General features: G+C 41.5%; 1 protein-coding gene across 2 annotated transcripts in view; it reads left to right on the forward strand.

Annotated features, from left to right (window-relative positions):
* Positions 1 to 822: 822 nt before the first annotated feature.
* The window catches only part of TOP1 (DNA topoisomerase I), an 87,716-nt gene continuing 71,702 nt past the window's right edge, over positions 823 to 16,836 (forward strand). The window contains exons 1-2 of one of the 2 annotated variants that reach the window (XM_040638311.1): positions 823 to 1,355; positions 1,678 to 1,702. In XM_040638311.1, the coding sequence (XP_040494245.1) occupies positions 1,323 to 1,355; positions 1,678 to 1,702 (58 nt within the window). In that variant the 5' untranslated portion in view covers positions 823 to 1,322. The remainder of the gene's footprint in view (positions 1,356 to 1,677; positions 1,703 to 16,836) is intronic. The other variant, XM_040638313.1, reaches the window with a different exon arrangement.

Raw genomic sequence — 16,836 nt, forward strand, 5'->3', positions numbered from 1 at the left:
GTTTAAGAGGTGCAATCAGCTGGACTAATGAGAAAGAAAGGTGGGAGATGTCTAGGGTGGAGCTTTTCTAGCTGGGTGGAGGAAGATGGGGAGTTCAGCCCTGGAGAAGCTTGTGAGGTATCCAAAGGTAGATGTCAGACAGGAGGTTGTAGGTCACTTATCCCTGACACAGTTTAATAAAATAGCCCCACAGAGCTATCCTATGGATTCAGACCAGAGAACACAATAGGTGCTCCATAAAAGGCATTTCTTTGTCCTATTCATCTCACTTCTGCCCCATAGCATGCTAGGGATACAGCGATGTACAGAGCCAGGTCCTGTTTACCCCGAGGACCCATTCCCTTTGGCCCTTTGCATCATCCCCTTTTTCAGCAGGATTCCTGGCTCACAGTAGATGCTCAATGTTTGTGGAATGAACGAATGAAATTAGGGCTCTGGTGACCCAGGACTACGCGCACCCGGCTGAAAACTGGAGCTAAATCAGATATTGGGTTGGTTAAAAAATTAAAATAAATTTTAAGAAGTGGAGGGAAATAATCCAAAATGTTGGAAGGCCTGGACAAAGACTAGGGAGGGAGCTCCTGCCTCCAGGCGGCCTAGGGGTCCGGTTAGAGAGCGAACAGTTGCTGGTGAAAGGTCTGGGGCCTGTGCGGCCAAGGTATTTTAAGCTGCAAAGACATGCAGAAGCAGGACAGCAGCTCGGCCGGGACTGCTGCGGTCCCGCCGCGGCCTTTAAAGGCCCACCACGTGGCCGCGCCGCCGGCCTGAGTCCGGGGGCGGTGTCCCGGCTGCGCCTGCGCACTGTCTCGCAGAGGAGTACGGGGTTCCGAGAAAATGCGCCGGGAGAGGAAGGCAAGGTTGCTCTGGGTGGGCGGCCGTGGGAGGAGTCGGCTCCTTATGCAAATAACAGCGGCTCGCGTGGACTAGGGGGCGGGGCTTGCGATGCAAAGTCGGGTCCGTCTTTGGAAGCGCGAGGGGGCGGGCCCTGCACCCTCGGCCTTTTTCCGCGAGTCTCTGACGTCGCCGACGTCTCGTTTAAAAGCGGCCGCGCAGGCGCAGTGAGCCGAAATGCGAACTTAGGCTGTTACACAACTGGTGGGGTCCGCTCTCGCCGCCCGCCCGGCAGTCAGTCAGCGTCGCCGCCGTTGTCGCTGTCTCAGCCGTTCCGGGAGTCTCAGGCCCGCAGCCGCCGCCGCTTACCCGCGCCTCCGGGAGCCTCTGGAAGCCTCCGGGAGCCCCCGTCCGCCCGCACAGGCCGGTCCCGACCGACTGCGTCTCCTCGGCGCCCCTCGCCGCCCGCCGCGCTCGCCGCTCCGGCCGACATGAGTGGGGACCATCTCCACAACGATTCCCAGGTACGGCTCGGCCGGCTCCTCCCGGCGCCCCGGCCCCGCCCCGGCACTCCGCGACCCCCGGCGCAGGCCCCGGCCCCGGCCCGGCTGCTTTGACAGGCCAGAGCCCCCGGCCAGGGGCGGCCGGCCGGCGGAGCTGGGCGCGCTAGGCCTCGGGCGAAAGCCGCGAAGTTACAGATTGGGGGGATGGTTGCCCCTTATGGCGGTTCCTGGGGCCCCCTCATCCCCGGGGCGCAGGGTGGGCTAGGCCCCCAGCCCCGCGCGCTCGCCGCCTGCGGGGTGAAAGGAGCCTGTTTGTTCATATTCCCTCCTTTTCTCTCTCCAGATTGAAGTGGATTTCCGATTGAATGGTGAGTGTACCCCCCCGCCCCGACCCCGCGTCCCCTAGCTGCCGGCCGCCTACCCCGCGCCCGGCCGGAGCCGGGCAGAGGACAGACATGGCGTCCCAGAGACTAAGTCCCGGCTCCTCGCTCACCGGCCCCATTGTTCCCATCGGGCCGCCTCTGGACCCCCTTTCCGGGGACCCCAGCCCCCCCAGATCGCGGCCCCGCCAAGAGGGGGCAACGGAGACCCGGCGTCTCCCGCCGCCGGGCTTCGGGCAGCCTTTCCCGGCCCGGATTCCTCCCGGGAAAGTCGCCTTGTCGACAGTCGGGACTTAGTCTCTGCGCCATTTTCTTTTTCTCTCTCTTCTCCTTTCTGTGCCTGTGTCTCTTTCTCTCCCTCCCTCGGCTCCTTCCTTGAGCTGCCCAGAAAGAGCTTTCTGCAGAGCAAAGCCGAATAAATCACAGTCTTCACCAGAGAGGGAAGGGTGGGAGACTGAATTGTTACTATTTTTTCCAAGGAGAACTTTATTTTGGAGGTTATTCCCTTTCTGCTTCTTGTTTCCTTTTCTGTTTCCAGAATGAAAGATACCCTTCGGCAACTGTTGATTTGGGGGGGGTGGGGGTTAGGGGTGTAGGATGTTTATGATGGGAATTATGGTTATAAAACTAAAGCCACCCTTTGTGGAGTTTATCATATTTTGAGGTTGTTTTTCCCGAGTTGTGTTCTTTGCAAAGGTAGTAGTAGTACCTCCCTTCAGAAAGTTTGCAAGTTCTCTATGGGCCAACCAGTGCAATTGTTGGACTCGGGCATATAGATTTTTTAAAAAAAATTAAAGTATTCCTGACTAGAACTTTTCATGGTGGTTGAGGTTCCTAATGCAGTGTTTTGTTTTTGTTTTTTTAGAACCGCAGTTTAGTGTACTTGTCAGGAGGAAAGGTTGTTGAGCATCTCATCTGGACCTGGTGTATTGGCCTTTTCTTTTGGGCTGTGGGGGGAAAAAAGATTTTATTTATCGAAACAAAGAGTAGCCAGCACCCACCCCTGTTTCCTGTTCTTTTTCAGAAGTCGCCGGTTTTTCAGGAATCAAGAGCTAGCTTGCTTTTCCCGGATCTTTATGTTTTTGACCCCTTTTCAGCCAAATCAAGGCATTTATTCTTTGAGTATTTCCACTTCAATTATTCAGTGAAGATTTCCCCAATAAAAAGCTCACCCTGTGGGCTTTTCAGCAATCTTATTGAAGGAGAAGGTACCTTCTGTAGTGTGCTGGGAATTCCCACTGATTCTGATGGTACATAATCCTGCTCAATTGAGTTCGGGTTCCGGGAACCTCTCCAATGGGAGAAGCTGATGAGTAGGTTTTCTGATGTTGTAATCAGCAGTCCATCATGTTAGCCTGCTCTACTGAGAGCAGCCTTATGTTCAGATTTGTAGTGGGGCATCTAACAAGAGATGTGACTCTGCAAGGAAAGATTGTGGTTAAATTAAAGTGTAGCATTTCTTGAGCACCTAATATGTGCCAAACACTGTGCGTAGTGCTAGAGCTGAACCTTTGGTCACAATGCTTCTCTCCCTCAATCCAGTCTATTGGGAGAGACATAATTAGTTAATTATAAGGTAGGTACTGAGGTGTATATATACCCAAAATGCTTTGAGAAACTAGGGGACTTAATTTTGTCTGCGGGTGGGGAAATTTCTCAGAGGAGGTGACTTCTGAGCCCTGTGTTGTGCAAGCCGAGGTGCTGAGTGTCCGGAGTTGGAGTATTTCTTTACTATGTTTAACCTATCAGGATTTTAAAAGAGTGATGAGTCCCCTGCGTTGAAAAACCACAAAGAGTATAGATGTTTCTTTGGGATGTGGGAGCAAAGAAAGGATGGGGCAGATGAGGATGTAAAGAGTCCTTTTGACCTCTTTTGGAGGAAGGTAGGAGCTTAACACAGGAAAAGTGTTCTTTTGACTTTAAGATTGGGCTGAGTAGGTCGTGAATTTAGTAATGAAACAAAGTTTAGTCCTTTCTCTTCAGAAAGTTAATCTCCATGGTTCTCACTTAAATTTTGCAAAGGAACTATTGAATATGTGATGATTGTAGGTTGGGTAAATTATTGATCTTTATAGAAACTGAAGTAGACTGAGTATATTGACTTAGAATGTGATCACTTGTAATTGCAGTAATTGTTAATATTTGTTGAATGCTTAGTGTTTGCCTGATACAAATCTTTGGTCTTTCCATGGATCATCTAATTTTATTTAATCCTGGGAAGGACCCTATGAGTTAAGTACTATCATCTCTATTTTATAGATGAGGAAACTGAGGCTTAGGTATGTTTATTAGCTTGCTCACGGGCAGGTGAGTCTGGCATTCCAAAGCTCCCAAGCTTAGCCAGTATGCTATATATATATCATTGCAGTATGACAAAATTAAAAGCTGCACATCTCTACAGATCTGATAAATGAGGGAAGGATTTGATAGTTTTTCATTAGCTTACTTTTTAACTAAACCTCCTCCTTCAAGAGAAAAGCACTTTAATTGCCTCCCCACCATCCTAAGTGTCTGACACTGGAATAATTATCTGTGTAAATATTGTCTATAAGAAAGATGTAGTGTCAGTAACTGTGTGCTTGCTCTGTTAAGTAATACCCTGGTAACTAGTGATTAACTATGAAAGACAGTTTTTCAAAAATAAAAATCAGTGTTTAATTATACTCAGACATGTCATTATTGATCTTTGCATTAAGAAGAGTTTGCTTAAGCATGATCTTAAGTGGACTTAACCCAACTTACAGATTAACTGTGCAAGTGCATATATACAAACATCCCTCATTCTACCTGCCCTCATTCCTTAAGACCTAAAAGACTTTTTGCCCTTTGGAGCTCATTCTTTACAATAGTTAAAACTGTTGCTGTTCGTTTGGAATTTAGAATGTTCTGGCCCATATTCAACTGCTGGGAAAATCTGTTACTTGTGAAGAATGTTCATATTTAAAATATTGACGGTGAGCTGGGAGTTTCAGGAGCAGAAACCATAATCTTTTACCTACCTTTTTCCTTTCGAAGTGTTGGTAGCACTAACTGTAGTGGGGCTGAGTCATTACAGTACTGTGCAGACTGCCGTGCTATCTGTAGAGTTGGTAATAGTAACGTCACTTTGGGGTTTAGTGATCCTTCTGCTATTTCAAGGACTTGGAGTTTTTGCCTCTCTACTCTGGATTTGTGGGGTTCCTCCCTCCCTGGGATGAGCAAAGTATAAGGCTTGATTCAATTAGTGACTAGTTAGTCTAAGTAATGTTATATGGAATCATAGTTTGACATCATGTTGTGTTGATTCTGGTTAGCTTAATGGATTCAGATTGTATGGCGGATTTAAATATAAAACGTTTCTGATGCTAACAGTTGTATTTCTGCACTTAGGTACAGATCGAAGTGGGGGGTGGGAAGATTGGTGATGTGGCTATCTGGAAATTCCCATCACATTTTTAAAACTGCAAACTGATGGCACCTTCAAATGAAATATGGCACATCTTCCCGCTCAGTCCAGAAACACTTAAACATTGGGCTCTGGTGTTTTCTTTCCTTCTACAACCAAACTCCTTGGGGGGACACCTTTTCAGAATTAGTGACTACTGTGGAATCTTTATATTACACTTAGACATGAAACAAAGTTGCTTGTCAACACGTGCTTTTTAGATTACTAGCATATCAGAACTCCCAGACAAATTTTAGATTCTGATGTTTCTGGTAAAACTAGAATATCCAGGAGTTATTAAAGGAATCAGAAATACCTCATAGTTTGAAAGGTGAAAACTAGGTAATATTGATGTCTCCAGCTCATACTTTTCTTTGGTAAGTAGATAAAATGGAAAATAGAAATCAGAGTCAGTCCCCAAATCTCATTTTAACCAATAGCAGCCAAAAAAAAAAAAAAATTGGCTTTTTTCTTTAACATCAGCATAAAAATGAGGAATTGTGAGAGTTTGAAAGAGTGATTCATTAATTTGTTCTGGGTCTTAGTGAATTGGTATCCATTTATACAATATACAAGAGCCAGGGATTTTTAACATATCTTAAATCTTAGATTCCAAAATTAGGCCGTTGGGATTTTTTGCTTGTTTGTTTTCAGCAGGGGAAGGGGGGCAAAAACTGTCAGCCTTTTAAGTCTGTAAATATGTTTGAGAAAGTTTTGTGTGGTATATTAATTATAGTAACAGTTATCCTCTACTGCTACGGGTATGGGAAATGATTCTATTGTACTTTATGGATAGATTTCATTTTAGGAGCCTTCGGATTATAATGAAATTGTCTGTGTTATTTCATATTAGGTGGTTATGAATGCATAGTATGTTATGGATCTTTAACAACATTTACCGTACTTGCAGTGCAAAATAAAATGAATTTTCTTCAACCCAAAGTTCTTTCCCCAGAAGTGTGTTTTTGTGAGGGATTTCATACTTCCCATATGAAACTGTGTTGAACTCCAGTAAAGTTCTAGCTTTATTTGGAAAAATGGATTCAAATGTAATTGTTTACTTTTGAATGAGGCTATGGAAATGCTTTAAATGAATATTTGATGTGGGACCCTGAGGTTAAAAAAAAACCCTCTTGAAAGAATGGTAAAATATAGTCAATTCTTTGCATTTGTATGTGGCAGAGTCAGTTAAGTGACTTTTCTGTGTCCTGTGGTTTAGAATATCTTCTCAATTGTTTTGAACCCTTAGCTGTGCATAAGAAGGGCATTTGGGCAAACTGTTGAGAATATGGCTTAAGGTAAAAAGGTTGGGATGGGAGAAGTTCCTAACTGGCCTTTAAGAAGTGAATGAGGTATTGTGTTTAAAGGAAGCTTTCAAATTGTCTTTAAACTTTGAGTAGTAATAGTTGGAACAAGTCTTTTCTCTGTATTTCCATGCCTTGTAAATGAAGTTTGAGATACAGCTTTCCATCCCTGTGGCTCCAGGCCAGTCACTGATGAAGGAAATCTAAGGAGGCAAGAAATAATTAGCATTTTACCAGCCCCTGCCCTTCCCCCACAACCTGCCTATCTAGGTGTGTGTTGTATGCTCTGTGTTGATAGCACCAGTGCCTGGGTACTGTGGAGGGGGATAAAGATGGTGGGGAGGGAGGGCAGGTATCTTGGTAGCCTCGGCTTTATTATTAGTGGGGAAAAAGCTTATAAAATATATTAGCTATTAATGGTATTTTTGGTAGGGCTATAGGAAATGACAGTATGCTAAAATAACAGCAAATAGATACTGTTTAACATGGTTTTTTTTTTTTCTGTATGTTCAAGAAAGAGTATTTTTCATACTGGGAGAGAAGTGATTTTACTGATTATCTCAAGTATATCTTAGGGTATATAGTTTATAATACCATCAAGCTAGAACCCTATTTATCTTTATCTGTCATTTATGTCTCTAAATTTTAGTAGAGAAAGAAACTAAGGGAGAGAGGCAACTTAAGTTTTAAATTTCTTTTTTGGATGGTATTCATTTTCAATTTGTTGGCTTAAGTTTTTATATCCATTCAGTTATCTCCCTGCCACCTTTACCTTTGTGTACTGTTCTTGAGAATTTGTCTGAAGTTTATAGTAGATATTTTTATTTACATTTCCCTTGTGCCCTCTCCATTAGATTTAGGGTAGAGGTGTATCTCTACCAGCCTGTTAATTCCTCTCTGAGCCTTTGAAGTTAACTTTGTTTCTGCAGTTTAAGGACCCAGAGAACTCCGTTCATTAGCATTCCTGAGATATACCTAGATAGGCTCCAGCAAAAGGTGTTAAAGAAATCAGCATTATTGGGGCGCCTGGGTGGCACAGCGGTTAAGCGTCTGCCTTCGGCTCAGGGCTCAGGGCGTGATCCCGGCGTTATGGGATCAGGCTCCTCCACTATGAGCCTGCTTCCTCTCCCACTCCCCCTGCTTGTGTTCCCTCTCTCGCTGGCTGTCTCTATCTCTGTCGAATAAATAAATAAAATCTTTAAAAAAAAATCAGCATTATTGGGGACTTTAATTCTCTTGTCTTTGTTGTTGAGAACAAGTTTCATAGATCCCTGGGTATTCTGACATTTTCCTGTGTTTTAAGAACAAAAGACTGCCAACTCTTGGTCTCAGTATTCTTTGTATTTTTCTTAGCACAGCCTAGCAAAGATAGATGCCTGGGATCTTTCTTGGAGGAGATATCCTTGGCTGTTTGGAGTTTACCCGCCCCCCCAAAATGTTTTAAGTTGAAGGTTAATCCTACACTAGAGTACACTAGAGATGCACCCTTTTGCCGCTTCGTAAAAGTCCAGGTTTTCATCTTGTTGCCATAGATGAATGCCCAGATTTATAAAGGTTTGTGAGCAGAATACTGGTTGGACAGAAGACTTAAACCTAGCTTGTTTCAGGATCAGTAAATTAGGGGATCTCATTGGCTAAGAACTTTTACTTTACCCATCTCATATAAGGTAGCCTCTTCATTTATAGTCTTATCTGAGCTCTTGCTATGGAGTAGAAGGGGAAGTGGGAGGAAAGGAACAAATTTTGAGAGCTTAGTAGACATCACATTTTTGTATTCATTAAATCTGAATTTAATGGGAATAGTACAGAGTGCATAGGTTTATGGGAGAACCTGAGACCAAGAAAGGAAAATTTCACCTTTTACACCTTCTCAGGTCCCTTTTGGTAGCATGCTGCCTGGTCTAGATTACAGAAATCCCAGACTGTAAATGGTAAGCTTCTAGTAAGAGATGTCACAACCTGCCCTTAATTATGTGCTCCTAGAGATAGTTTAGACCCTTTGCATCTGGAGGGCTAGGTCTTAAAGAGATACTTCGCTGTTAAGGCTGGAACCAGATTAATACTAAAGGATATAAGTGATGAAGAGGGAGGCTGTGGGGAGATAACATTCTGGAGCAGCTGTGGTAAGTAGAAAATTGGAGTAGAAAAATCTAAATAAGTCCCTATTCTTAGTATGAAACTTAGCTCTGGCAGCCAAACCTTGTTTTGTCATCTATAGATAGGGATGATATTTCTATGCTTCACAAGCTATTGAGATTTAATTAAGTTTATAGAGAGCCTCTTCGCCCACATTTTATTTATTTATTTTTTATTTTTTTAAAGATTTTATTTATTTGACAGAGATAGAGACAGCCAGCGAGAGAGGGAACACAAGCAGGGGGAGTGGGAGAGGAAGAAGCAGGCTCCCAGCGGAGGAGCCTGATGTGGGGCTCGATCCCATAACGCCGGGATCACGCCCTGAGCCGGAGGCAGACGCCCAACCACTGTGCCACCCAGGTGCCCCTCGCCCACATTTTAAAATTGAAACTTTGGTCAGACAACTTCTATTCTGAAGTGGGTCTTTATTTTGAATGTTAGGTTTCAGGTACTGATGTTGGTGACTTCTTCCTTCACTGGTATTCCCTGATAACCTTTTAAATCTTCTGACATTTACACAGTGAACAGTAGCATATAACTAGAGTTCGTTGAGTCTTTACCTCACTGAACTTCACAGCCTACACTGATCTCTTATGATTATGAAGCAACCACTAAAAAATGAAAGGTGGTGTTATCTGTTTCTAGGTTTGGGCTAAGTAGGAGCCAAATGTGTATCTGGTCCCTACTTTTCTAAGAATAAGAATAAGGCAAGATTGTCATTGCTGAAAGAACTTCTTTTTCAGAGGGGAGGAGCTTAGAAATGAAGAAACTGTATTGCTGTGGCTAATTTCTCAGCCCTTTAGTAGAACTATGGATTTTCTCTTAAAGATGCCCAGAACTTAAATGTCAATTATATCTCAATTTTAAAAAAGGTACCCAGAGCTTTATCTTTATTGGATGCACTTAGTAAGTGAAATGCCGAGTTCATTATTTGTGATTTTTTTTTTTTAAACGACAGAGCTCAGTATGTCTTGTGTCAGCATGTTTTTTCAAAAGGCCGCTATTTTACTTCTCCCCCTAAAACATTTTTATTTTTATTTTTTCCCTCCAAAACATTTTTAAACTGAGAAGACTCAAAAGCATCTGAGAGTTACCTTGATTTTTCATTTATTCATATATTGCTTAAAGGGACCAACTCAACTTCCTGTGAAATAGTAATTCTTGGCAACAAGAATGCCTTAAATAATAAAACTTAGGAATGAGAATTTAAGTAGGAAACTCCATGCTAGCAGTTATGCATGAATATAGGCATTTGGGAGATTTCATGAAAAAATATCTAGTAAGCAGAAATTTCAATAATGGCTCTTAAGTCTAGCTAACGCTGAGTGCTACTTAAAAGAAAATAAACCAAAATGAGTTGTGGAATATGTTTACTGATGTCCATTAGATTAAGCCAAGTGGATCTTAGTAGATACACCATTGATCAAAAGGATTATCATAGAAGCATCACAACAGGAGCAAACTTCAAACATACTCGCTCAAAGGTGGGCTGGGGAAAATAATTTCATAGGAGAGAAATTACAAAATTGGGTCTAATTTTAAAAAGTCTTCAGAGAGAAAGTTTTCAAAAGATAAACATCTCAGGAACATGGTTCGTAAAGTATATGGAGAAAAATATCCTGTGGGAAAGTGAATATTTATTAATACTGCATGGCTGTATTGCCCTCAGTGTGTCAGAATATCCAGAATGGAATTGAAAGTTAAGCTTGGGCCTCTTCCTCTTTTTTCTCTGATTCCGAATGTGAAGTGTGTGTGTGTGTGTGTTTGTGTGTGCGCGCGCGTGTGCGTGTGTCCTGGCCAAATCAACCATGGTAGAGTGGAAAGGACAGAGATTGAGTCAAGGGGATTTGAATTTGAGTTCTTGTGCTTCTGCTCAATAGCGAAAAGTTAATCTCCAAGCCTTAGTTCTTTACCTGTAAACTAGGTCTAATACTTAACTCACGCGATTGAGGATTAAAGAGCATGTGAGGATCACTGTAGGAAAGATGAAGCTTAGTACAGAATTTTTAGTTCCTTGCCAATCCTTAAAAAAACAAAACAAAACAAACCTTTTTCAGAGATTGCTTTTTTAGTGTTTTTTTTTTAAGATTTTTTTTTTAAATTTATTCATTTGACAACACATGCAGGGTGAGCAGAGGGAGAGGGAGAGGCAGGCTCCCCGCTCAGCAGACATGGGCTCCATCCCCGGACGCTGGGATTTTGACCCAAGCCGAAGGCAGACGCTTAACTGACTGAGCCACCCAGATGGCCCTGCTTTTTTAGTCTTTTGTATAAAAGGAACAACTTTAATTTTTGAATTTGGATATTGTGAGATTTTGCCCAAGAGAGTGGGTCACTAGGGAGCCTTGAATATGATACTGTTGCTGTGGATCCAGACAGGCAAGGTCAGGATGGGTAAGACTTTGTGACTGTGTACAAACCACTTTGTTTCTCATAGTTAAATTACAGTTTAAGAGTCTTTGGCAGCCAGTAACTTTTCCCCCTTTGCACTTGGGATGGTGCAATATTTATAGATCTACTCAGGAAAGTGAAAATTTCATGTTTAATTGCAAATGGAAAATTTAAGCTGCCATATTTATTCATTCAAATATTGAGAAAGTAAATAGCAGTAACGACTAGACACAGATGAACAAGACAAATCCATATGGTTCCCAGAACGAACATTTTGAAGTTAGTACTTGTAGGTCTGTATGCTCACTTCCTCTGTTGAGATTCCATATTTTTCATTGGGCCTCAGTACAGAGGCTCCTGACATACCAGGTTGAATAGGGATGGAAGGTATTTTCTTGCAGTTAATACTTCACTATCAGTGAAAGAGTGACGTCTCCATTTACTCCCAATCTAAAAGATTTTTTTTTCTCCTTGCAAAAATTGGAAACCTAGGACCTTATTACAATTCCAAAGATGTCCAAATTCCTAACTGTTCTAGAAAAAAAAATGTTTTTTAGGATACCTGTAAGCTCATTAAATCATTTCACCTGGAAAAGAAGTTTAAAGTTCTGTATATTTCCCGTCATCTTTCTGTATCAGACAAGAGTATTACATGAGATTTAGAAAAGTAGTTTTCAAGTTTTCCTGAACAGGTAGATTTGTCAGTGACTAGAAGTGTTCATGTTCTGTTCAAGAGATCATGTGACAATAGCTAATTCAAGTTATTTGCTTGAAATGGTTTAAATCCTTGAACTGAATTGCCTGAAATAAAGAGTGTAAAATCACCATCTTCATAAATTTGAAGAACTAAAATCTTAGAAATTAGACTCAGTACTTAAAGTCCTGCAAAACTAATTTTGTGGAGTTTAAATATATTACTATTGTTACTGCTTCCAGGCCATGAAGTGTCTTGATATGAAAGCTGTTAAACTCCTCAGAGAAGGGTTCAGAGTATGTAGTGGTATTACTTATAGTGTTTTGAATATGGAAAAGTAATAGAGACTAATGTTAGACTGAACATGCCTTATTCTTATAATCAGTGCGTTTTCACAAGAATGAATGCAGTGTCACTAGTTCTTGCTGTTTAACATCAGAAATGAAGAAGCAAGAGTCTCTCAGGGAATTGTCTTATCTCAGGATCTATTTCTTAATTTTTCATGGTTCCAGTTAACCAGGAAAGAAAACAAAAGCAGGGAGGAGGAACATAAGTTGTCTAGTCTTTGTAACTGCTGGCTTGTTATACTTGACTTCAGGCAGAAAGCTCTCTAAGGCCAGACCTCCCCCCGCCGCAGCTCTGAGCAGTCTCCCAGTTAGTGCCCTATGTGCATGTTCAGCTGGTGGTGGTTTGACCATAATTACTACTTTTTTCCCCTTAAAAATCAAATCCCTCCTTTCTCCCTTGAATATAGTGTGATATAAAAATAGGCACTTAAGCAGAATTTTATAGTCCTTTACAAATGTTAACACCTTCCTAATCTCAGAATGTCAGGAAAGTTGTCTGTTAGCAGAAGTATGCTTGTTTGCTCTGTAGAAAATCGGATTCTAGTTGGACAAACAAGCCAAAATTTTTCCTCTTACAGTCTTGAAAATACTATAGAACTTCTTTAGGACTGGAGCTAACCTGTGGAATTGTTAGATGTCAGATAGAGTTTGTATTGAGCTCAGGTTTTTAGGGCAATAGTTTAAGGTTACGGCAAGGTATGATTCAATTGGGTCCATAAGTGGCTGAAAACAGTAGGAGTGTTGGTACAAGACTACCAGAATTTTAAGCAGAATCCATACTGGTGGCACATAATGTAAATATGCATGCCGGTGGGTGCTATTGTACAAAAGAGAAGATAACTTTGTTAAGTGCACTTATTGAAAACTTGATTAAAAATTTAAAAATGTCCTTCTGCAGCAACTCTGTTTCCCAGAAATAAAGTTCAGTGTGTATTTTTCTCCCATAAGTCTATAGTCCTGTTTTGTTCTGTTCAGGTATTCCTTTTTTCTCTGGAGTACCTCCTAGTCTTTAGAATTTGGTACGGTTTGGATAAGTATGCCTGGTACTTCTCCATTTTACTACCTATTTAGGAAGGCACTGATATTGTAAACTCCTTTAGGATTAGCAACATCTCAGAGCCTATTTCCGTATTAAAGGCATAGTTATGGATGTTCCCCTTCCATTTTCCTGCATCTGTCTACAGTCACCACTTAATCCCAGGTCAGAAGCAACCACTTTTCTCTGGCTTTGAGCTTCTCTCGCCCTCTTCTTCCAATTTTTTATTCTGGACTGGAAAAATTAACATGTTTTGCTTATTTACTAGGAAGTGTAAAAAGAACACTATCTCATCCTGTATGGGTAGTACGATGCTTTCCACAAATGTTTAAATTGTGAAATGGGAACCCCTCTCTTTCTAGCTCATTAGCTGGTTGAAAATCAAGTGAGAAAAAGTGAGAGCTTTATACTAAGTTTTCTTTCTTTCTTTTCTTTCTTTCGTTTTTAAGTAATCGCCACACCCAGCATGGGTCTCTAACTCACAACCTTGCAATCAAGAGTCACATGCTGCACCAACTGAGCTGGCCAGGGGCCCCTACACTAAGTTTTCTTTGTTCTCAAACTAATCTGCTTAAGAATCACCTGGGAGCACTTGGTAAAAATACATATTCCTAGGCCTCTTAAGTTTATTCTTTAGTGGCACGGGCAGAGAAATCTTTTTTTTTTTTTTTTTTAAAGAGCGAGAGCACTTAGGGATGGGAAGGGGCAGAGGGAGAGAGAGAGAGACTCTTAAGCAGACTCCATACTAGGCGTGGAGGGGCTTGATCTGATAGCACAACCAGAGCCAAAATCAAGAGTCGGACACTCAACCGACTGAGCCACCCAGCTGCCCCAGATATCTGCATTTTTAAATATTTATTTAACAGCCCTCGATGATTCTGATTAATACAGCTGACCACAAATTATCTTTAGAGAAATTGATCCGTCTGGACTTTACTATCTTACTTGACTAAGATGTATGTTTTGCTTTGTTTGGTTAAGGTATTCCATTGGTTAAGCTATTAAGTTTATGGTTGATTTTGTTTTTGTTTTGGAAGGACCAGAGCAGTGTTTTTCAGTATATGTTTATAGAAGCTTGATATTTATCCTCAATATCTTCTACCTTTCAATGAGTATTTGCCTAAATAGTAGAGATGGTTAACTGCTTTTGCAGCTCTTTTACTATGTATCTCATCAGAATCCTAATCCTTTCTCCTCCTTCATGTTTAGCAAGCCATTATTTGATCCTGATGTCATCTTTTAGGATTGGGTGACTAAGCAGAGCACAAAGAGCAAGAGGTTGTTTTCATACTGATATCCCTACAATGGTTAAGGCAGAGCATTAGAAGGTAAGTGGAGGTATTGGCACAGTTTAAAATGTGGGATGCTGAAGATCTTATCTATGGCAGTCACTACCTTTAGATTAAGTTAGTCTTTAGCTACTGATGGCACTGATTGACAGGGGAGGATTCAAATGGAGCAGTGGTTCCTGAACTGTGTTTTCCTGATCAGCATTGTCTGAGAACTTGTTGGAAATGCAAATTCTTGGTCTCATCCGGACCTCCTGGCCCAAACTCTGGGAGTGGGGCTTAGTCAGCTAGGTTTTAACAAGTCAACCAAGGTGATGTGATGCACACTAAGTTTCAGAACCAGTGGAATAAATAAGATTTGAAGTTCACCTTTTCCTGTTGAGCCTCACATTTTTATTTTATTTTTTAATATTAATTTTTTTCGAGCCTCACTTTTTTTAGTAGGAATGAAAGACCGTGGACAAAAAGTTCACTTGCTTACCATTGAAATGCAGACTTCAGAACTAGATAAACTTGGTTAGCTGGGTGTCCCTAAGCAAGTCACAACTCTGATCCTAGTTTCTCATCTGTAAAAGTAGAAGGATAATAGCTATCTCAGAGTCATATAAAAGAGCCCCTAAGAGTATCTGGTAGTACTGTACCCCAAGGTCAAATAATTGATGAGAATAAGATAAATTGATCAAAATAAGCTTCTGGTCAATTTTTTAGTCCTGACATTCATATGAAACTTAGAACTAGTTTTGTAGTAATTCAACCTCTTAAGCAGTATTCCTTGTTTTGTAGTTTTTGTATTTGTTTTTTTACAAGGCCCATGGCTAGGCCTCAGTACTTGTTCAATTAGTTACTCTTCATTACAGTTTTGAAGTTGGAGTAATTCATAATTGGAGTATAAAAAGTAGCCTGTTAAATGAATTGCATTAGAAAGGCTTCTGAAGAACATTTGTGTGTTCAGGCTTACTCTTTCTCCAGCTAGTTGCCCAGAGAATGGCCTGTGCATTTCAAGTACCATCAGTAGTGATAAATCAAAACAAAGAGGGCCCCTTAGTTGAACTGGTAATAGGATGCATGAAACAGTGCATCAACACCCTTGACTCCTGTATGGGCAGACAAGTTGTAGACTTTGGGGCATTTTGAGGCCCATGCTCTGTTGAAAACAAGGGCAGCTTAGGCTGAGCTGTGGATTTCTATGTAGCATAGACAGGAGGTTTGTAGTCACTTTCACTATTTCCCAGGCATTAAGGGCTCACTTAATAGAAACAAAGGAGGACAAGCCTGCAGGAATGGGCCTGTCCTAATTGAGTTGGCCTGGGAAGGTACATTTTCAGGTTAGACAAGTCCTTTTTCCCTTTTAAGTTTTGCCTCCTGGGAAAGAAGAAACATTTTCAGTCAGGGATGTCCTTGTGAAAACATGACTCACTGCAGAAGAGTATATGAAATATAAATGCCCATTTTAGGGGTTTTGTAACTGGTTAATTACTCTCAGAGTAAAACATTCTAACTTCGTCTTGTATTTAGAGAACAAAGGTGAGTTCGTTAAATGGGATTTGCCATACTTCTGGCACCTAAAATAATTGCTCTACTAGGTTTGACTTACACCTCAGTGGACTAATACCTTAGTTGCAGTGTTCTCTGGGAAGCACTCTTTGAGGCTCTGATTCTCCAAGGACTATGTGCAGAAGTGGCCTGCTTTTGAGATGGCCATTTTAGCCAGGAAAACTTTTGGCCAGCCTTAAGGAATTACACAGCATTGTACCTTGCCATGTAGGGAAAAGGTCCTGGACTGGCCTCCAGCAGGGGAGTTGGTGGTGGGGTGGGGAGTTAGGACGAGGGAAGTCTTACTCCTGGCTTTGCCAGTTGTGACCAGAGTGAATCATGCAACATGGTGCCTCATGCTGTCCCAGCCAGTGAAAGGAAGATGTTGACCTGGATCCAAGCTTTTCAGTCACTGCTGTCCTGGTAGAACTTTCTATCATGATAGAAATGTTCTGTATCTGTGCTGTCCTATGTGGTGGTTGCTAGCCAAATGAGACTTGAGCTCTTGAAATGTGGCTAGTGTGACCAAAGAACTTAAAATGTTTATTTTACTTAAAGTAGCTACATGTGGCTAGTGGCTACTATAATTGGACAGCATAGCTCTAGATAAAATTTAGATGAGAATAGAGAGATTTAGGTTTAGATTTTGCTTGGAATATGGGTGCTTGGGGCACTTGGAACTTAAAAATTCAAAAGAGGTGTGAATTTGTGAGTCTGAATAACAGTCTTCCTTCTGTATATCTACATTGCCTTACCTGGATGACCTGCTAAGAGGACTTATGACTGGATGCACAGCTGTGTTTTTAAGAGCAGGTGGAAGTTTAGACAGTTCTCCATTTTACTTGACCCCTTTAGTATTGCACAAAGGTGAACATTTAAGGTCCTTTGGATTGAGTAAATTGTCATTTTATCTCGCAACTCTAGAAGATAAAGTATCATGTCTATTTTGTAGTTGACAAAACAGATTA

The sequence above is a fragment of the Ursus maritimus genome, unplaced genomic scaffold (genome assembly GCF_017311325.1).
Source record: "Ursus maritimus isolate PB19 unplaced genomic scaffold, ASM1731132v1 scaffold_22, whole genome shotgun sequence".
Lineage (NCBI taxonomy): Eukaryota > Metazoa > Chordata > Mammalia > Carnivora > Ursidae > Ursus > Ursus maritimus.